General features: G+C 41.5%; 1 protein-coding gene across 4 annotated transcripts in view; it reads right to left on the reverse strand.

The window, feature by feature from the left end:
• PTPRM (protein tyrosine phosphatase receptor type M) overlaps positions 1-22,490 on the reverse strand; it is a 588,144-nt gene that overhangs the window by 226,542 nt on the left and 339,112 nt on the right. For all 4 annotated transcript variants that reach the window (XM_077778076.1, XM_077778074.1, XM_077778075.1 and 1 more), the window contains one exon: positions 1,617-1,749. In XM_077778076.1, the coding sequence (XP_077634202.1) occupies positions 1,617-1,749 (133 nt within the window). The remainder of the gene's footprint in view (positions 1-1,616; positions 1,750-22,490) is intronic.

Below are 22,490 nucleotides of genomic sequence, written 5' to 3' on the forward strand. Positions count from 1 at the left end.
CAAACGATGGTGACCCATTACTGACATGTGCAGCTAGGACAGAGTGATGGTTTGTCCTGAGGACTACATAGAATAGTAAACATAAAACAAAGGACAGATCAAGAAAAGATGCATATGTGTGTGTATACAGACAGATAGATAGATAGATAGACAGATAGATATGAACTCACCCCTTAGATACTGTGTTACCCAAGGTTTACCCTTCATCCTTCACTTCCTTCTCACTCTACAGTGATGCTGAGCAATCTCATCCAAACCCAGTCTTCAGTCTGGCCATAGGCTGATGACTTGACTTTGGAAACTGTTATTCTGAGTCCACACCAGCACATCCAACTGTCCAGTGGATGTTTCCACTAAACTTAATAGGAACAGTGAACTGAAAAAGTGACAAGCCGACCTCTCCAATCTTCACTCCTTGCATATGTCTACTTTCCATATTCCACACTGTCTGAGTGGGAATAGTTTCCCTCAAGCAACTAGGTTTTTACTATAATTGTTCCCTTCCCCTGGGCTTCTGCCTTCAAATGACTACTAAAACTTACCTCCTAACATTTCTAAAGCTGCCCCCTCTTCATCTAACTGGTCTTCCTGACTTGAGTTCTTTTCCCTCCTCACAGTGCTCAACCCTAACATCAGAGTGATCTTTTTAGGACAAAAATGATATCACCTTACCACCTGCTTAAAGGCCACCAGTGGATCCCAGCACCAAGTCCACCCTCCTTAGATGACAGACAAGATTTTCAAGACCTTGACTTGCTGACCTCTCCATCCTCACCTCCTACTATCCTTGACTTTACTTCCCGTCTATAATTGGTTTTAAACTACAGAGAAAAGGATTAAGATCCTAGTATTATCTCTGGATGGAAAAATTTACGCTACTGCTTGCCATCTATATTTTTATGTTGATAATTTTTATATAAACTGAACAATTGTATCATTAAGTTTTTTTCTATACACAAAAGGCACAGTATATTTTTTAAGTGTGGGAGGTGACAACTGCTTATTATAGCCACATTGTGTTTTCTACTCCCCCAGGCCACCCCCCAGCTAGACAGAGCCATCTGATGACATCCAATGTGCTTTAGTTCTTGTTTTCAGTCACCCCATGGCCTGTGCTCCTATCGGGCTGTTTTCTGAGAGTCTCTTTGTCATGGGGTGTTGCGCTGATTAAGCCCCTACGGTGGTGCCTACACACAACATGGGCTCAATAAATTCTGTCATCACCATTATCTTCATTATAACGTGAAGGAAATCTCTTCTTTCTCATGTCCTTGAGAACATCAACTGTGTTACTATGTCAGTAATCGACACTAAAAAGTCCCTGATGAGTAAATGTCTTTCGAGATTCTGTAAAGCTTTATGCACCAAAGTGTGGGAAGACACATGGTCTTAGGTTAACTTGGCATCATATACTCTGCATATTCCTACAACACCACAGCCATTACTCTAAATTTTGTCTCATAACCTTCAATGCTATATGATGAAAAATACCAACGGAGTCACAGATGTGTCTTGGCCATGAAAACCACTTAAACAAATGAATATTTTCACACACACGAAGCAACCTGGCAGACAATGGGGTAGAACCATGTCTCTGGCAACAGCTGGGAGCTCACCTTTTCTTCATTACCAGCACAACTCCAAGGAATATAATAACGAACAGCAAGATGCCAGCAATGACTCCAGCAATTTTGACTGTATGGTCTGTTTCCTTCTCGGGTTCTGGAACCGGCTTCGGGGTGGCAGCTCCTGAAGATGAAAAGGAAATGAAAAAGGACAGACGGTGAGTAAGAGAATAAAGATGTTACATTTAAAAAAAGAAATTCTGCAGCATTTAACCGAGTAATAAGACTTATCAGAGCCAGCAGACAGGCAAGCTTTTAATTTTTTTCAACAGCTTTCATATGCACTGAAAGGAGGGTAATTGTTCATACTGTTCTTCAATATTTTACTAAACCATAAGTTGGATAGCACCCCCAGCTCTGACCCTTTTAGAAGAGATTCTTCTCAAACAGTGTTTTTTTTAAAATATTTTTATTATCTCGATTGGCTCCCTGCTCTTTCTGCCATTTTAAAACTTGCTAACAACACAATAGCTCTCCTAAGCCTTTATCCAAATTTGATTTGCTGGAACATTTTCCTCAATTATTTTTCATAAGCGAAGCAGTAATTCCATAACATATTAGCCCAAACACCTGGAAACGTGAGATAAGCTCATTTACCATGCATTTTACCAGCAATTGTTTTTTTAACACAATAGAGATTTTTCCCCTGCCTTTGGAATTCTAAATCTAGGTCACATCTGGTAGGCAAAAGACTCCTTCTAAGCAATTTATTCACAAAGTGGGAAGCAGCTGATGATCACACTACTGGCACACACATTTCATATCTGTTTAAATGAGATACTTAAACAAAGCCGTCCAGTGGCTACTGTCTTAGCTCGCCTGCTTTCCCATTTCCCAAATGTTTGTCCTGTTTACGGTATAATGTGATGGAATGTCAAATCCATGTCTGATGAAATATCAATTTCCTCTGCTAAACGAGTTCAGGATGAGAAAATATTAGGAACGTAATGTTCAAGTCACTAGGCAGAATCCATTTTTTTTCAAGGGCTTCTACTCTCTTAATCAGAATGTGTGACAGGGTTGAGCATCTTAGTCACCAGGCCACTGTCCTCACCACGTGGTCAGGACAGATCATTCCGAAAGCAAAATTTTATGGCCACATCTCTCACCTTAGAATTTTCTTCTTGTTTTCCTTGGTAAATAAATGTAATTAAAACTGAATATTGATACCAGCCCACTCAATCCTTTCACTGAGTTTCCCGTTCATGCTTCACCTGATTCTTGGAAAAACAGCCCTCACTGTGTCTGGTGCATTCCACGCTGGGCTAATTCTAAGAACTTTCCATCTGTTTCCATTCGAAACATGTAAACTATGTTTCTTTCAACAGTTATTCATCTTAAGATTTTATGTGAGATTCTGCATCTTGAACCCAGCTGTGACCATCAGACTGATGAAGCTGGTCAAGACTAGGGAGAGATACAAGGCAGAAGATGAGTTTCCATCCACATACACCTTGCGATCAAAGTGACAATCGTAATGAGAGCAGAAGTGATATAAAAATCACTCCTTATCAAACACAAACCCTTCTGAACTACCTGTTTCAGGTCATTTTTATTTCTGACAACTTCAGGAGGATGTCCTGCTCCTTTGTTTGAATGGGTATCCCTCCAAGGTTTATCCAGATAAACCTTAAAACGAATACTGTTTACTACTTTTTAGTGTAATTATACCCTAAGTATACCATTCCAGTATGTCACTGGAACTTACATCTACGTGGTGGATTTGCAGGGTATCGTTCAATTACATAAATTGCTAGGAAAAATTTAAAGATACAATATGTATGTTGTAAAAAGATGAAAAAATTTAAAAATCTGTGTAAAAATAAATAACACATAAAATTCACAAAAGTGAGAAAGGGTACCATGCTTTTCAATTTTGACTTTTTTGTTCAATGGAAAAAACTTAACTTCAAAACAATAAAAGTGAAATTTGTTTTATTCTACCAAATGTTGGCATATTGGGAGCCATTCCATTTACCTCAGTAGTTAATAGATTTCAAGTGCTCCAAATATATTTTCTAAATAACTGACTGGCTTAGGTTCTTTGTAACTAAATTGTGCCAGTAAATATAACACTCGGGAGAGAAATTTAGAAAAACTTTATTTAGCCTAAAATACTGAAGTATAAAAAACAACACGGGTACAACCCATACACCATAAACACTCAGTAAGGGAAGAGCCTGTCTTGTCAGTGGTCACGTTTGTTTCTGTTAACTTGACAAATGGTGGTGTTTACTTTAGCCAACATTTTGCCTGTGCTGCATGAGAACTGGTGAATACTCTACGCATCTTTGGGACAGGAAAAGAGACTCCCTTGCTGCCTTTCATTCCCTTTGGAAAGCAGACAAGCGCATTGCTATGCATCCAGTGTAAGCTCAGTATTATCATTCTTTAGCACTTACTTTTAACTCATTTCACATTGCAGGTCAAGAAAATGAAATGTTCTATCTCTTCAGGACACAGCTGCAACGTGATTACGGCGGCAATCATGCAAAAGGGGAGAGCAACTTGGGAAAGGAGAGGAGGGCTGGGCTGCCCCGAGCTGTCTGAGAGGGACCCTCCCTCTGCCCAAAATAGGGCATGGCCATCAGATCACTATGGCAGTGCCAGAGTGAAGGGGATGATTGGAATGTCTCCGTTGGGGACTGATCCGGGAAGCACGGGTAAATACAAGTTGGGATGACATAAGTCACCACGCTGATATTATTTCACGGAGGTGTGTGTCCTAAATTCCAGGTTCATTCTGGGTGCCTGCCTTTGTCTGCCTGCCCTGCCCTTTTGGTCTCTCCTGAAATGGATATCTTTATGATCCGCTTGCACAGGATGCTCTTTTCTCCACTTCTGGTTTTTTGGAACGATGTGGTTGTGAGCTGTCAGTCAGTCTGGGACAGAGGATAATTTGTGACAGAATGTGGTTGCAATGGATAGCTTCTTTTTTCTCCCCTCACCCAAATCTATGAATTTCACAGTATAATTTACAAACTGCTTGGCAAAAGAGTTGTTTTCATAATATTTTCCCCTCTGTCTTGTTATTTTCTTGCCAAGTTTCTAATGGTATGAACTTTCATTCTTTTTTTTTTTTTCTGGTATCATTTCTAATTCTTTGTGGAAAAGCGTGTTTTTTTTTTTTTTTCCCCTCTTCCACTATGTGTTCTCTTTAGAGTTTACTGCATGTTTAGATCCTTTTGAAGGGAATAAATTCTAATGTATGCATTTAACGGGGCCATTATCTTGGCTTGAACGTATTCATTAAAATGATGAATAAGCTAAATATTTCAGAGGTTGAGGGTGACAGGGCTGCTAAAGTCATAGAGCAAAATCTTCACAGATGCCCACTCTACTGACTCCTAGTGATGCTCTGGGTTTTCTGGGGGGTTTTGTTTGTTTGTTTGTTTGTTTGTTTGTTTTTTGTTTAATGGCCAAGAAAATTATAAAGGGTGGTATTCCAGTAGACTTTCATTATTTAAGTTTTCAGATAAAACACCTAATGGGAAAAATCTTACATGAAAGGGAATTATTTTATCTCATGTGGTATTTGGTTGGTTTTCAACTTAGCAGAAAACAGTGCATCTTGGCCCTATGTTCAATGTTAAATAATAGCAAGCGAGGCTGAGAACACGATGTACTCAGCCACTGGTTTGAGGTTTGGGTCCAATTTGGACTACTGAATTGGCTGCAGAAATTTTTCCAGAAGACCCAAGGATGCAAGCCCAGAAGGCCATGAGAGCCATCACTGATGTCTGGAGCTACAGACCGTGCTGCCCACAGCCCCCGGACTGCCTCACCTTGAGAAAACAGGAAGCCTTCCTCACAGAGAAGAGTGAAGTTTAGGAATAGCCCAGGGCCAGCTTAGCTCCTTCCCCACAACATCTGCATCCTGGGGACTAGTGCTAGACTGTCCTTGAATGCGGAGAAAATCAGCAATATTCTTCATTTGTTCAACAAGTATTGAGTATCCCAAGGGTGCCATGCACTGTCTTAGGAATTCAGCAGTGCACAAATGGGCATAATAAAAACCTCTGTCCTCATGGAAGTTATACTCTTGTGGGGAAGGGCAGATCCAGATGAAAACAAATACTGGATGCAGGATGTTAATCGGGGCCAAGTCTGCAGAGAAACATGCACATCGGGGTGGGGACTGTGAGGGTTGGAAGGTGCTACTCAGCTCTGAAACAGGAGATCAGAGAAGGAAAGACCGAGAAAACAACATTTGAGCAGAGACTTGAGAGAGGGAAGGGGGTGAGCTCTACAGACAAGTAGGGAGGAGCATTTTAGGCAGTGGGAAGAAAAAGTTAAAAGGTACAAGATGAGACTATACCTGAGTATTGGGGTGACATGATCTGGTTTATTTTCACAGGATCATGCTGGTAGTGGGGTTTAGAATAGACCGCAGGGGTCAATGGTGGGCACAGGAAGATCAGTTATGAGGCTCTTGCGATGATCCGTGCAAGAGATTAGGATGGCCTGGAATAAGGCTGTAGCAGTGGGGGTGTTAAGACATGGTCAACTTTGAGGTATATCTTGACAGTAGAGCCTTCAGTGTTTGCCCAGGAACGGGAAGTAGAGGGTGCTGGTAGAACATCTAGGAGTTTCCGACCTGAGTAAGATGGAGTTGCCTTTGACTGAAATGTAAGAGACTGAGAGGCACAGTTTGGAGAGGTAGGTGGGGAAATGAGGAGTTCGGTTTGGGGCTAGTTTTGAGGCATCAGCGATCTAAAGGAGACATCACGTAGGCAAGCTGGAAACAAAGGGGAGAGATCCAGGTAGATCAAGGGCATAAATGTAGGAGTTGTCAGCAGAAAGATGGTATTAAAGCCATGAGACTGAATGAGGGCACTTAGGAGGGGTATTGGGGGGGGGGCAGGTCACAAGGAGGAACGAGTAATGGAGACAAAAAGGAGCAGCCAATTGACAAGGGAAGGAAACCAGCAAGGAAGCGATCAGTGAGAATTTACATAGAGGAAGCATCAGTGTGGACCAGCTAGAGAAGAATGTAGTCGGGTTTTCGGTTTGTTTGTTTTTTAAGATGGGGGAATGTACAACGTTTTTGAATGCTAATGCTTATGACCCAACAGGGAAATTTTGATGAAGCAGGAGGGAAAAGAGGACCATTGGAATAGCGTCGTTCCTTGAAGGGGCAGGAAGGAATGGACCTCACTGCCCAAGGGAGGGCCTGGCTTCAACCACAGGACACGTGCTTCACCCAGAGAAACAGGGGAATGGCAAGCACAGGCACAGAGGTCTGAGGGTGCAGATGTGGGCGGTCCGGTGGCAGGACGCCTCTTCTGACTGTTTCATTTTCCCAGTGGCAGAAGCGAGATGGTCAGGTGTGACTGTGGATGAGGGAGGAGGTGTGGGTAATGTGGGGAGAGAGGATAAGTTCTGAAATAGTTGCCGATAACAATGGGAAGGAGAACGGACGAGGCTGTAGATATATGGTATTGGCCGGTGACTAACCTTGAGTCCCAGAGGACACAGAAGGGTTCTGAGAACAGAGAGAGGAAGGAGATAGGGCTGCCCTGAGTGGTATGGGGGTGAAGGTCTAGGGGAAGAAGGGAGAGCTAGATACCTGGGCTTGCTGAGAAAGAGATATATGAGATGAATCCTGATGGTCTCAAGGCAGATGGTGATGGTGAGATGTGAGGGTTGGGGTAGATGCTGTAGGCTTATCCAGGAGCACAGAGCTCTAGGACTCCCTCCTCACTCCTCATAACTAGGATGAAGAAGAGGAAGAGGAAGAGAAAAATGCAGAAGATGACACTACTCAGAATTATATCCCAAAACTGGGGAGGGGTGTGATAAACGGGCAGAAATTGATGGTGGAAGCACTCCTGGAATGGACACTTGCTGGAGCAATCCTACTCCTATGATATAGCTAACCTTGGTTTTCACAATCTACAAATTAACGACTCCTTACTGAGAACCTTTTAGGCTCAAAGTACCGTAACTAGGATCTGCAGGGGAATTCAAGAGGAGAAGGAAGACTGGTATCTTATCCTTCAGTGCACAATACCAGAAGCCATGTGAAGTGTCATGAGTGAGCTACCGAGCCCAGTGACAGGAGATTGGACAGGGAGGCTTGGAAAGGCTCCTTGCCAGAGGTTGTAATATGAATGGGCTCAAAGGATGGGTTGGATTCCAATGGAAAGAGGCCTCGTAAACCAAGACAGAGAGGTAGAGGGCACAAAGATCTCTCTGATCAACTACTCATGTACCTGGGCTGAAGCCTGGGTGGAGGCTGGGCATTAATGGAGGACAGCCTTGAGAAATGGAAGCTTTATGGTTTGCTTACTGTCTAGAACAGCCTGTATGAATTTAAGCAATGAAAAGCTGCAGAGGATAACGGACCTGTACCTTGAGAAGAGGAAGTGAGCAGTTCTACACAGGCTCATGGAAGAAAGGAAAGGCCAGGCTTTTAGGGACCATTGCAAAGGCTACTGCCTTACATGCCTGATCTAAAAAGGCAAATGGAACCGATAGGGCACAAGGGGCTCACAGAGGGCACCCCGCTGGCTGCACACAGGTGCGCTCAGGTCTCAGACGCCAGTCACTGGGTGGATGCTGATGCCATTTATGGAAATATGCGATCTGCTTCCGGACAGGGAAAACGTGTGTTTGGGTTCAAGGTTTAAATGGAATCTAAACAGCCAAATGCTCCATTCCCACCACATGTATGTAAATGGTTTCGGTGGCAAACCAAACACCAAATTACCACTCTCGGTATTTGGAGGGAAAGGAGAGAAAAGAATGGGGCCAGCAACCATAGGAACCTTTGGCAAGAGAAACCGAGGAGGTGGAGCCGCCTTGCAAGATGAGACATGAGGAAAAACAAAAGTAGGAAACAAAATGGCAGCTGTGGAAACCTGAGAGCTGACTGTCTCCTCAAGTGCGCTTCAGAGCACTCGGGTCCCCAAAGATACTCTAAAATGTCAACTGAGGAAGCCACCGCCACTCTGTGCTGGAGCTTTTATGACTTCATGGACTTCGGAAGCTATTTTAATTCATTTTCATAGGTTTTTGCTTTCCCCCTTTTGCAGAGGTAGATTTCTTTTCTTTTTCTTAAAAATGGTAACATCTGGCTTCAAACATGACTGTGAGGCAGTCCATTCATGTCTTGTTGCTCAGAGAATTAGAATTCCTTACAGTCTGTGTTTCATTTTTCTCAGCTGTACCTTAACGTTATACATAATCACAAAGCATCTCCAAGATTTTTCATTTAAATTACATATCGTTGTTTTTCTTCCTGGGAATACGGAGTCAATCACTACTCTGGAATAATCTCCCTTCACACTTTATGTATTATTTGTAACCTGATTATGCTTTTGAATTTATAACTCTTCCTTTGTCCCTAATTTCCACCGTAGGGCATGCGGAACATGCATGGCTTACGAGTAATAATCAGAAATATAATTTCTCATATAAAACTGAGCTACTGGATTGTTTGATATATACTGTCTCTAAAAAATTAATCTACTTTTTTATTTTTGTTCTAATTTCATGACAGTTATTGCTTTCATTTATTGATGTGGCCAACACCCTGTGGGTAGGACAATCTATCAAAGCCTTATCACTTACTATCTGGGCACTAAAAGTTTCAGGAGAATTATTAGTGCTGTTCCTATTCTGAGGAAATAGCTTTATTTTTTCCATCTGCATTTCTCAAATCATGGTCAAGTAATAAAATGAGGAAACAACTTGTCAATTACAAGGTATCAACTGTGTTCACTTTTCAGACAAAGTGAATAATCTATAAAGGGAACATGAGTGGGTGTTTTTGAGGCTGCGCCTGTGAAGAGCGAGTTTTGTTTGAAACCGACCTTTAAAGGCATCTAAATAAAAAACTGCTGTCCCTCAAATCTTCCTCCAGACGTTATGTCTAGGGTCATCATCTAGCTTATGTTTTTAGCTCTTAAAAATCACGTGGAGAAAGAATCACCGCAGCTTCCTGCACAAAGTAGGAGCTGTTTACCAACCCCCTTGCAGCTTTTGCTGCTAGCCTAAAACTGGTCATGCACTATTGTGTCAAAAAGTATACTTCATAAATCCTACATGGTTGCTAGAAGAATCAGTATTTCTGAAATTCAAAAAATGTACAGAGTCTAGCATCCTGCACACAGAAATGTGAGGGGTTTTGCACACAGCCAGTGAGCTACCTATACCGGAGGTGACCTTCAGAAATGTAATGAGGATCGTTTGGATCTTCGGAGACAGTCAGGTCACATAAACCCCCTATACTCATTCAGCAAACATACTACATTTCCTTAAACAATGAAGGTTTTTAATAAATGAAGCATCTATTAATTGTGCCGTTCTGTTCAATATTCTGTAGAGCAGAAGCTCTCTGTGTGTAGAGAGTTTAAGAACATTTGGAAGAGTTTCTGAAACATGCAGATGGCTAGATTCTCCTGGGGCAACAGGGGTAGGACCTAGGAATCTATTATGTATCACCCTAGGTGATTCCCTATACAACATGAAGACAAATTCCACTTGAGAACCTCATCGGTCCTAAATATTTGTGAGGCAGGTATTCACAGATAATGGCAAAATGGGAAAAATATTTAAGTGGGTTGTTATTTTAAAAACACCTCCTAATATATTAATGTCTCACTTTGTCAGTTAGCAACTTTCTTTCAGTGCACTATTTTATTTAAAAAACTTTTTAATGTTTATTTATTCTTGAGAGGGGGAAGGGGGCAAAGAGAGGGAGACAGAATCTTAAGCAGGCTCCAGGCTGCAAGCTGTCGGCACAGAGCCCGACACAGGGCTCGAACGCACAAACCATGAGATCATAACCTGAGCCGAAGTCGGACGCTTAACTGAGCCATCAGACGCCCCTGGTGCACTATTTTAAATGGCTTTTTGGCACAATTAAAAGGCAAACTTATGGTGGAAGCTGGGTGGCTCAGTTGGTTGAGCATCTGACTCTTGATTTTGGTTCAGATCATGATCTCATGATTTGTGAGATCGGGGCTCACGTCGGGCTCTGTGCTGACAGCACAGACCCTACCTGGGATTCTGTCTCCCTCTCTCTCTGCCCCTCCCCTGCTTGCTCTCTCTCTCTTTCTCTATCTCAAAATAAATAAGCATAAAAAAAAAGACAAAAACTCATGAAATCAAACACTAGCGCTAGGAGCAGCAATAGTAAGTAGAGATTGGAAGATATTCCTAATTGTAAAGGAATTTAAGATATGCCAACTGATTGCCCAGGTGCTACTCCTGCATTTGATAGGAAGGAAAAAGGCTGACCTTTTTGAAGTCCTACTTTATATAAGGTATGCCAGGTATGATATATAACTTTATTAATATTTTATTATGAGGTATCATCAATACTATTTTAAACATGAAGAAACTAAGGCAACAAGGGCGATCAGGATAAGTAGCTTGTCCTCAGACAGTGAGAGGTGAGGGACACTCTGGGTCCAGGTAGGCCTGTGAAGCCCACGTCTGCTTCACTGCATTGCAAGTTTCCCCAGTAACATGGGAAATTTGGGTGACTCCTGCTACCACTCTGAATGACCAGACTCAAGTTTAAAATCATCTTGACCAGCTGTAAAGAGAAGAACCTCAGAAAAGGATGAAAACAAATGACCAAAGTGCAGAACAGTGCAATAAGGAAATTAAAATCCTGCAAGAAGACGAAGATAAATATATGAGGACAGGGGGCTTCCTGGGCCTAAGTGCAGAAAAGAAAGGTGTGGAAATGCAGTCCATATGATTCTGAAAATGTACCAGAGGAGTGACAAGCACATGACCCTTCCAGAGCACAATGCACTGGTCAAGGTAGAGACGCAGAAAAGGAATAGAAGAAAAAAGACACAAACAGCCAACAGGATAGCAAAGAAGGACTATGCAAAAAGAGACAAGGAATTAAAATCATTCCTCTAACCAAGGAGAAGACCAGCAGGTGCCCAGATGCAGTCTTTTGCTGGAGCTTTTCAAGAGTAAGGAGTATTTCTTATCCACCTTTGACTTCTAGCAATGAACACCATGCTTTCAACATGGTGGTCACTTAGTAAGTCTTTACTGAATGAATTCTTAAAATCTACAGCAGGTATTTATAAAGAGAATAATGGCCACATGTGACCTACGTCTGTACGCAGAATATTTTTGAACGCGTAGGTTTAAACAAGAATGGGAGCTCTAGTTCTTATGGAGAAGAGCAGCATCTTTTCCTCTCTATATTCTTAGTGTCTAGAATGTAGCATGTATTCAATAGAATAGAGCATGTATTCAATAAAAGTCAGAGCAAGTTAAATGACTTTTGTTTGTACATAAAAGGCATTTTGAGCCCCAGCACATAAAAATGAAATATATTACAAAGGAGGTTTATTCATTTCTATCCTTGGGTTGAAGAATAGTTACCTGACATTAGACAGGTCAGTTCTCACCTCCCAACCCAATCTCTAANTTATACTTTTTTTTTATCTCTTCTCCATTCCTGTTGCCATGAATCTGGCTTATTTCCCTCCTGGACTTTTGTACGTGACTCTCAGGTAGACATCCCATCCAGTCTCTTTTACACATTGCAGCTATATTGGTCTTCCCAAAGAACTGCTCTAATCAGGTCACTCTTTCATTTAAAAACACAACAAAAACCCCCAAGAGTTTCCTAATGTTTCTTTCAAAAGGCAATCAGAGCCTTCTGTGAGCTGGCTCCAACCCCCTTTCCTAACTATATACCCTTTTTCTTTTCACTTTCCTTTATCTGTGTTCCAACCCAATGGGCATGTTCAGTTTTCTCGGTACATCCGACACTTCCCCTTCTCAGGGCTCCTGCTGCTGCTGCTCCTTCTCCACGGAGACATTCCCCTATTCACTTTTTATAGGTTCAAGTTGTGCCCATTTTTTCAAAGGCCACCTAGCCCAAATATTGTTCTTGACTGCTTTGTAGGAAGTACTCTCCATCCTGCTGTACTGCTATAGAATCTTGCTTTACCCTTCTCGCATCGAATTTATTTTTACCCTCAGTTCAGTCGTTTTGGCAAAGTCCTTCTATCATATACTAACATCAGTGCCTTGAGACAAAGCTGCTTTGACTTTTTGACCCTCATCTGACCTGGCCTAATATCTTCTTACGTATCCCCAGCACATGTGAGAATACATGTGCTGAATGGAAGATCTGTTCTGATTAATCTCATTCTGAAACTGTGCTCTTTTCATAATCTACCTATTCTTTTTCTGTTTATGTTCTTAGGTAGCACAATGGATATAAAAGGAAAGCGACAAGAGAAAAAAGTGAAGTAAACTTAAGTGAAGACAACAGGCCTAATTTCATGGTCTTTCCTCTACTGATCTCCAGGATGTAGCGGGGCGATTAGGAAAAAAAGGGGCATCTGTACCTGTCTTCAGATGACCTTACATGGGCATCCAGACAACATCCAGAGAAAGAAGGAACATGTCTGAACACCGGTCCAGCGAGCATACCAAGAGACAGCCAGGACACAGAAGACACGTTTTTCTCATATGTTGAAGACACAGAAAAGTCCTTACCAGTGAGTTTACTGACCAAACTTCCATCAATGATAAAATGAGATTAATAGAAAGAAAGAGCATGGAAATAAATACCAGTGGCAAAATGTTACATTTTCAGCGCCGAAGCAGCGAAATCTATATCCATCAATGACGAGAAAGTTAACTGGGTACATAACAGAGAGACGGGAAATGAGTATCTGTCACGAATAAAGTGTTATGAACTCAATATCTGTAATGATTAAGTAGCTATAGGCCATTTTTCACCATCATATATGGAATTTGTTTTAGAAGTCTTCCAACTAGCCACAATTTCTGCTGGAGAACAATGACAATGGTCTTGGCCTCTTTAGAAAGCAAAAAAAGAGAAACTTATACTAAGATCATGCTAACATGATTTAAACTGTTAAGAGTAATTTGATTTAATAAAAATGGTTATGTCATTTCTATGACCCTGCTCTGGGAGTATTTTTTAACTTCCTTGTTCAAAAAATAAGAAAGAAACAAGGTAGAAATCTGAGAATTCTCTTAATTAATTCCCTAAACTGTCGAAAAGACACATGTAACCCACTCTGATGAGGTCTCTACACATGTGTGCATGCACACACTTGTGCACATTTGTACATAACTATACACCAGTATCTAAAGAAATTATTCAAAGACATAAAAGGAGACTCTACCAGATTGGTAATATTAAAAGTAATTCTGTTTCTTATTATATTTACTGTGAAATCATGTATAATTTTGGGTAGAAAGGTAAAATTAAACCTCGCAAAGACAGGCAAAATCCCAAGCAATAACTGCTTTGCCAGTATATGTTCTGACCAAGAGCACCAACTGAGTAAGCCGTTATAATTAATAATAAACCATAATTAATAATTGCATCATTAGCAATACCAATAAGTAAATTAGACTGAACATCAATTACATTGCTGAAGTGACGTATTGCTTGAATATTTACTAGGAGTAAATGGGAAAACCAATCAGAGATACTGATAGCTGTGCTCAACAGGCGCCATTTATTAACTCCGAGACAGGTGCCAGGCTTACTTACAATGACTGTTTCTCAGGGATAGTTGTTTACTCCCCTAAAGGAAAACAACATGTGGAAGAAACCTTGCTTTGCTTCTCATTCCCTTATGAACCACGCTGTATTTTTTCAACTTCATATTCAACGTCTAAAAACGTTACTCAATGAGGTAATCTAGAAGCCTTCTTAATGGAGTTCTATTCAAGTGTATCCTCTCGTGCTCTGTTGAGAACCGATGTAACTGAAGGGCAAATCAAAGAGAGGTGTCCACATTTAAACCAAGGACAGTGAGGGGAAAAAAAGGAACCCCAAATGGCCATGATAACAGGCATTTTATTCCATGGCACAGGGCTACAGGGAAGAGCAGAATAGGTTATACACTGCTTTGGGCTATTACTGCTTCAAATAAAGTAGTTGTCTTTGAAAATGCAGTAACTTTTTCATCATTATCATCATCACCATCATTGCCAGTAGCAAGATAATAGCCTAGGTCATGCTGATACAGTTTATGTCCCAAAGTAGGCAAATGGAAAATATCATCTGTGGGGGACTCATTATAGGTCTTGACATATGACAGAATAATAATGTTCCTCTCACGCTCTGGTGCTCCCGGATACCACAGCATGCACAGGGGGCTCATGTAAATAACACCCTCTGTAGCATCAAGAAGTCCATTAGTTTTCCCTGAAGTTCACTTTTGCACCTCTCAGAAGGGCTGCTGCCCTCAAATTTGGGAGTGGTGGTGGATCTCATTAGCTTGAAGACCAGAGAGCCAAAAAGCAATCTTCTATTGGAATAACAACAAAGTGACTGAAGAAGTTGCTAGAAATGGCCAATTCCTCCTCTTTACCAGGAGCCAGCTTTCTGCAGGTCCTTTATATCCATCATGGTATTCATTCTCCCAAGGCCTACCAAGAGGCTAAGAAAAGTAATCTCTCTGTTATGCAAATTGGGAAGCCAAGGTTTAGAGTTTAAGAGATTTACTCAGGAAGCCTGGACTTTGGATTCACTACCTTCAGTCTAAAGTTAAATATGACAGACAAACACGCAGAAAACAAAGTATATGATTTCTAAATCACACGCACTGGGATCCAGAGTTCCTGCGTGAACCACCCTACTAAAATCTGGTACGGAGATTCATTAGGCCCAGGTTCCTGTCTGGCATGTTTGAAAACTGCCCTAGGAAACCATGCGAGTTTGAAAAGGATCTTGGAATCTAAATCCGAGGGCCCTCAACTCACTGTTCCCCATGAGCTGGTCAAAGGGGGTCTTTGGTCTTACACATTTCTGTCACTTGTACTCACGGGGCAGAGGGGAGAGGACAAAGACCACTGGAAATCGGAGGTGTATCCTAAGTGGCTCTACCCCTGGCATGAAATTTCTTTGAAGTCTGTTGTTCAATTTTTTCAAACAAAAAACTCAAATGTTGCATTTTACTCCACGGCATATTGATTTTTAATAAAAACAGTTTCTTTTAAAAAAATTTAAATGTTTTATTTATTTTTTGAGAGAGAGAGCGCGCAGGGAAGGGTCAGAGAGAGAGGGAGGCACAGAATCTGAAGCAGGCTCCAGGCTCTGAGTTGTCAGTACAGAGCCGATGTGGGACTTGAACCCACGAACCGTGAGATCATGACCTGAGCTGAAGTCGGACGCTTAACTGACTGAGCCACCCAGGTGCCCCTAAAAACACTGTTTTGAATGATTTATCGTCAAGTAAAGTGAGAGTACCGTGCCCCTATATGTTCATGAAGTCGTAGATTCTCATTTGACAAGCATATGAGACAGGAAAGCCACAAGACAAACCCTTAGAGTTCCGGAAAGGAGAGTGAGCTCTCTTCCCCCTGTCCTTAGGACAGCCTTCCTGGAGAGAGAAAGGCCACATGATCAAGAATACATGGTGGTTACACTAAAGGAGGCTGACGAGGCATAAAAACCAAATGACATAACTGACCCAGCTAGACTAGTTCCTGTAGCGGAGGAGGGAAATGTCACAAAGGGCATGTTAGGTTAACTGACAAATAGGAACAAGAACAGTAAAGGACTGAATTAATGTGAATTCATCAAGTTGATCCCTGTACTATGATTACATAATAGAATATCCCTATCTGTAGGAAATATGCACTGAGATATTTAGGGGTGAAGGGTCATGACACATGTAAGTTGTCTTCGCATCCTTCAGAAAAAAACATTACTGATGTGTGCACATGCGTGTGTGCATGCATGCAGAGAGCAAACGACAGAGCAAACAGGGTAAAATGTTTCTAAGAGGTGAATCTGATAAAGGTTGTACCAGTATTCTGTGGTATTTTTATTTTTGCAACTTAAAGTTTGGCATTATTGCCAAATAAAAAGTATATGTGTTCCATGTTTTTAAAAAAAGGTAAAGGAAAAGAAAAAAGAATATGTGGTAGCTAAGCTAGAAATGCCATGGTTTGAGTACAAATCAGGTTATTACCCAGGATCCTTTCATTTTGGTAATGAAGATGACAATTCTAAAACTGTCTAAAATAGCGTGTGTGTTGGGATGAGGTGGGGGGGGGATTTTAACATGCTGGAATTTTAAGAAGCCTCCCCCTCAGGAGTGCCTGGGTAGCTCAGTTGTTTAAGCTTCCAACTTCGTCTCAGGTCATGATCTTGGCTCAGGTCATGATCTTGGCTCAGGTCATGATCTCGGGGTTTGTGGGTTAGAGCCCTGCATTGGGGTCTGTGCTGACAGCTCAGAACCTGGAGCCTGTGTTTCCCTCCGTCTCTGCCCTTCCCCTGCTCATACTCTGTCTCTCTGTCTCAAAACTAAATAAACAAACAAAAAAATCCCCGATGACCCTGTCTGGCATTGACTGAAACTGTTAAGAGAGCAGATGAAATGAGGCACTCTTGTTGAAGGGACTGTGCTTTCTTCTCTTTTCACGTGCCCATCTTCACTGTCCCCTGATTCTCTTACAAGGTCAGTAAAGCGCATAAAATAAGAATTCTTTCTCTAAAAGGGGAGGCTTGTTTATTCTAGATCTATCCTTGATATTTTCTTGTCCTGTTGATTCTTCTACATCCTGCTGTGTCACGAGCAGGAAGGAATTTCTGACTCCTTTCCATCTCGATTACGTACATTGGATCATACCCATAAATACTTAAAAAAAAAAAAAGCCTCTCACAAATACTAATAAGTATTTTACAGGACTCTAAAAATACTTATTTACAAAAGAGCCTAGTCTACAGCCAACCAAAACAGCAGAGCATGGCCCTTTGCCTACAAATTTTGAATGAAACTGATGGGCTTTCTTAGACATAATTAGAATTATGTCAGAATTAATATTGGTGCCTTATATTCTAAATTGTAGTGACTTTTTTTTAATTTTTAAAAATGTTTTTAAAATCTATTTTTGAAAGAGAGAGAGAGAGAATGTGAGCAGGGGAGGGGCAGAGAGAGAGGGAGACACAGAATCTGAAGCAGGTTCCAGGCTCTGAGCTGTCAGCACAGAGCCTGACGTGGGGCTCAAACCCATGAACCATGAGATTATGACCTGAGCCGAAGTCAGATTCTTAACCAATTGAGCCACCCAGGTGTTCCTGTAGTGACGTTTTTTTCTAAAGGGAGGGATGAAACTCAGAATGTCAGGAAGGAAGGTATCTATCAACAAGTAGATACTGCTGAACAGCTACCATGTATCAGTTCCAGGCTGGACACTAGGGCAAAGGGAATGACCAAGAGAAAGATAGTGTAACTCAATTTTGATAAATATTTTTAAAAAATTTTTTTATGTTTTATTTATTTCTGAGAGAGAGAGAGAGAAAGAGAGAGAGCGCGCGTGAGCAGGGGAGGGTCAGAGAGAGAGGGAGATACAAAATCTGAAACAGGCTCCAGGCTCTGAGCTGTCAGTACAGAGCCCGACGCGGGACTCGAACCCACGAACCGTGAGGTCATGACCTGAGCTGAAGTTGGACTATTAACCGACTAAGCCACCCAGGCGCCCCTGATAAATATTTTTAAAATATCCAGGCCTTGTCCACATTTACTAATATCAAGGAAGAATTAACTTAATTTTACTGTAAAACTTAAATCACATCTTCCCTTACTTAAAAAGGTAAGAATAATTGAACTGATAAATATAAACCCTTTCATGCAAGAATCTTATTTTTCCCCCAGTATGTTGAATCTTCTACTGAAAACCTGGTTTATTTTGAGCTCGAAACTTCACTTGTAGCATCCATGTTGGCCATGTACAATGTACGAGATTAATAGTGAAATTAAAAGGTAGATTTCCTAAAATATAACATTTTTCAATTTGTGCTTTTCAGGCCAGAAAGCTCAATGCCTTAAGCAAAGATGCTGGAGCAAAGAAGGCTCGATGCCTTAAGACAGTTAAATACATTGTTTTATTTTCCTTTATCAACCTGCTGATAGAAGGAAAAACGTAAAAGGATATTTGAAGAAATGAAGTTGTTCTTTTATACTGAAAATCGTTACAGAGAAATTCTCAAGTTTATGTAGCAACAATGGAAAGCAATCCTGTTGTGGTGCAATATACATCTTTTAAAATGTATTATTTCTGAAACTAAATGCTTGACATTTGACTCAGTATTCCCTTCCCCAAAATGACAAGGAAAAAGGAACAGAATCTCCCATGGCAGTCCTGTATCCCTTCGCCATTTTCTTGTAACTATACTGTTTTATAGATGAAACTGCCACAGCAAAATGACAAATATAACACATAAAAGAACAAAAAGGGGTAATAAATCACCAGTGACACTACCGCCCATTAAAATGCATTCAGCTGGTGTTGCAGAGAGAATAAAAATTTCCCCTCACTTTACATTCTTTGTAGCTGAGAGGGAAATTTTTAGAATCCTCAAGCAACCCTTCTAAGAGATGTCGGAGTTCTGACCAAACTCTCCTCTCACTAACTTTCTGTGTTGGCTTCCATGACCAAAATATATAGCACTGATACATCCTTCACTGTTTAAGAAAAATTGCCTACCTCGGGGCATCCTGTGAATTGCTAATCACCCACATTGATATGATAATGTGCCTGAAAAATCAGGATACCTAATTAATAGGAAAATGGTAGTTCTAATTCAGCCACTGTTTCCAATAAATGGATTAACAGCTTAAATGTAGAGGTTGGCTCTTTTTATTTACAAGGAAGCCTAATGGAGGCATTATCTTCCCTTTATTTTTACTCAAAATTCTCTCAAGGGATTTATTCAAAGCTCCGGACACTGACAAGGACTCCTATCATACAGATACTATGTTTTCGAGCACCAGTGAATATAGGCTAACTTATTTCCCTACACATTTATCATTGTTACGAACGGTTCAAGAAATCAGTGGATTTTGTTGACGTGGCATATTTGGTCAACTGTTGATGTTGTTATAAAGTTTCTTGAGAGCCAAGAGTGCACATTACACTTCTCTGAATTCTCTGCAACTCATAACACAGAGCTAATTACACTTCAAGCTTCCTGAGAGGAAGAGGAGGTCTTCATGGAAGGGATGGAAACTTCTCTCCCAAAGTATGGGCGGTGAACATGTTTGGAGCAGTGCAGAGCCTATGTCCCTCGAGCAAAATATTTCACTGCTGGCAAAGTTGTAACAGTTCCATCAGGATGGACCTGCACGTCTGAACACGGAATGTCTATGTGACCCTTGGTCTATGACCATAGATGTTTATGTGATCACAGACCTTGGTCTGTGATCACGGACATCTATGGGACCCTTCGTCTACGACCACAGGATGTCTATGTGACACTTGGTCTCTGGCCATGGGACGTCTATGTGACACGGTCTAGCCCACAACTCCTCGAGTCCCACTCCTGATGGCACTCATAGTTGGGAGCTCCTCTGTGACACAGACACTATTTTTCTTAAAACAACGGGGTGTGGAAATTAGTTCATGCCTTTAAGGGAATTTCATCTTTTACAAATGAATTCATTCCACCTGCCATTTATAGCTGGTCTCTGAGGGTCTTCCAGGTGCCAAGCACTGAGTGGCAGGTTGTAGATGGTATCAAGATAAATGAAATACAGCCCCTGTAGCAGTAGATAAAAATATTTCTACAAATATTTACTAGTAGACAAAATTAACAGTCTCTAAGACGACGCTTTATAAGTCTAATGACTGAACTCTTACAAGGGCAAAATATAACTGTCTGCAGCTAACAGTGGTGAGATTTTATCTGAGTGACCATATATTCAAACAAGATGGCTGAGTTTTAGTACCCTTTATGCTCTTTGTCAGTTTTAATTCATATGCATACCCTGGGAAATAGCTCTCAAAAGGAATGAAGTGGATAACTCAGGCAAGAGGCTGAATGAAACCATTTGTCTCTGAGGTACTTAATGTGTTCCTCTGATATATTTTTGAACCTATCCCTTAAACTCCCCATCATGTGCTCTTCCATCCTCAAGTCCCCAGGGCTGGTACTTAGGCTGCACCAATCTGCTGGCATTTAGCTCTTCTGTTCACGCACCCGCAACTTCTACTCACTCTCTATACTTTTTTTCTCTAGGCTGGTAGATGATCTTCCATTTCTTAGAGTGTTACTCCCGACTTTTGGTCTATTTCAACTGCCCTCCAATACTTGTAGTGTGCCTAGTCAGAGGAGGGTGGCCTCGGAGTGTCTGTCCAATTGACCGCTCACCACACATTCTTCTCACTCTCTGCTCTCCAGCCATGATGGCCCTTTTTTGCAGTGTTTCATTTTTGGTCATGCTACTTCCCACCACAGGACCTTTGCACCTGCTGTTCCTGCCCCTGACTAAGCTCAAGTTCAGTAAACAATCACACCATCTTCAAGCTGTATCCGGTCCTGTACGCAACTCAGTATGGGTAAAGTCTGATTTTAGTTATGTCTTCATTTCATAAATAGAGAACCCTGGGTGCACAGAAGGGCAAATGATGCCTATGTGCACTTAGGGCTGCCTCAGCTTATTGCTCCTAAAGAGCACCAAGATGTACTGGCTGGGTCCAACAGGTGGAGGTACAGAAGTGGTCAGAGGCAGTCCAGGGAGTGGAAGGAAACAGAAAACACTGGTGTGAGTAAGAAGGCCACTCTCTAAAACAATTAGATGAACATTAAACCTTTCTTAGGCTTCTTGCTAAAATAAATGGCTGATTAAAATTGTGCTTTTTAAAAATGGGTTGAGGGGCACCTGGATGGCTCAGTAAGTTAAGCGTCTCTTGATATAAGCTCATGATCGGATGTTTTTGGGTTTGAGTCCCACACTGGGCTCTGTGCTGTTACCACAGAATCCCCTGCTTGGGATTGTCTCTCTCTCTCTGCTCCTCCCCTCGTACACACACACATGCCCTTGCACTCTCTCTCTCTCTCAAAATAAATATACATATTCTAAATATATATTCTATTTATTCTAGATATTCTCTATATATTCTAAAATATATATTCTAAACATGTATATATTCTAAAGAAGACATGAATTTTGCAACTAACATAAAATCAGTCAAGGGTAGGTAAAATAAAAAGATTCAGAAGATTTCTGTCCTTATCAAAATTAATCCAAAGTTATTAATGATGTAATGAAAGCTATAGAACAAATTTAACAAGAAAAGTGCTCAACTGTTCGGTCATTTGGTAAAAACTGTGAAACACCTGCTACGTGCCCATGTGGCTACATCAGGACCAACACAGAGAGATGAGGCCCTGCTACCCGGGATCCTGGAGGGAGACACACAGTCATCAGGGCACTTCAGGAAGAAGTAGAGGGGCGCCTGAGTGGCTCAGATGGTTGGGCCTATGATTTCGGCTCAGATCACGATCTTGCCGTCTGTGGGTTTGAGCCCCACATCACGCTCTGTGCTGACAGTTCGGGGCCTGGAGCCTGCTTCGGATTCTATGTCTCCCTCTCTCTCTGCCCCTCCCCTCTCTGCACTCTGCCTGTCTCTCTCTTTCTCAAAAATAAACATTAAAAATTTTTAAAAAAAGATGCAGAGTGATGGGCAGGACAGTGTCTGGGAGCCAATAAGGCACTGACTTCAAGACCCTTGTCTATGGAGACCTTTTGGGGGGAAAGTTCCCCTACACTGAATCCTGAATGTTGAGGAGCTGGAAATATGAAGATTAGGGGAAGAGTCTCAGCAGAGGGTGGAGGAAGTGCAAATGACCCATGAAGGATCTGGCGTGGGGCTTTGAAGAGAAGAGACCAGCACCGAGTGTGGCAAGTGACAGAAGATGAAGGCCAGGTGTGGGAGGGGCCAGACTGTTCAGGGCCCTGTGCTGTGCGGCGGCTTTTGAAACTGATGCTAGTGCAGTAGGAAGCTATTCAAGGGCATTAAACAAAGAATGATGGAAAGGGACTTTGATTTCCAGAAGTCAGTCTGGCTGTCATGTGGCAAATGAATCAACAGGGAGCC

Source organism: Crocuta crocuta, unplaced genomic scaffold, assembly GCF_008692635.1.
Source record: "Crocuta crocuta isolate KB4526 unplaced genomic scaffold, BGI_CrCroc_1.0 scaffold26, whole genome shotgun sequence".
In the NCBI taxonomy this organism is placed as follows: Eukaryota; Metazoa; Chordata; class Mammalia; order Carnivora; family Hyaenidae; genus Crocuta; species Crocuta crocuta.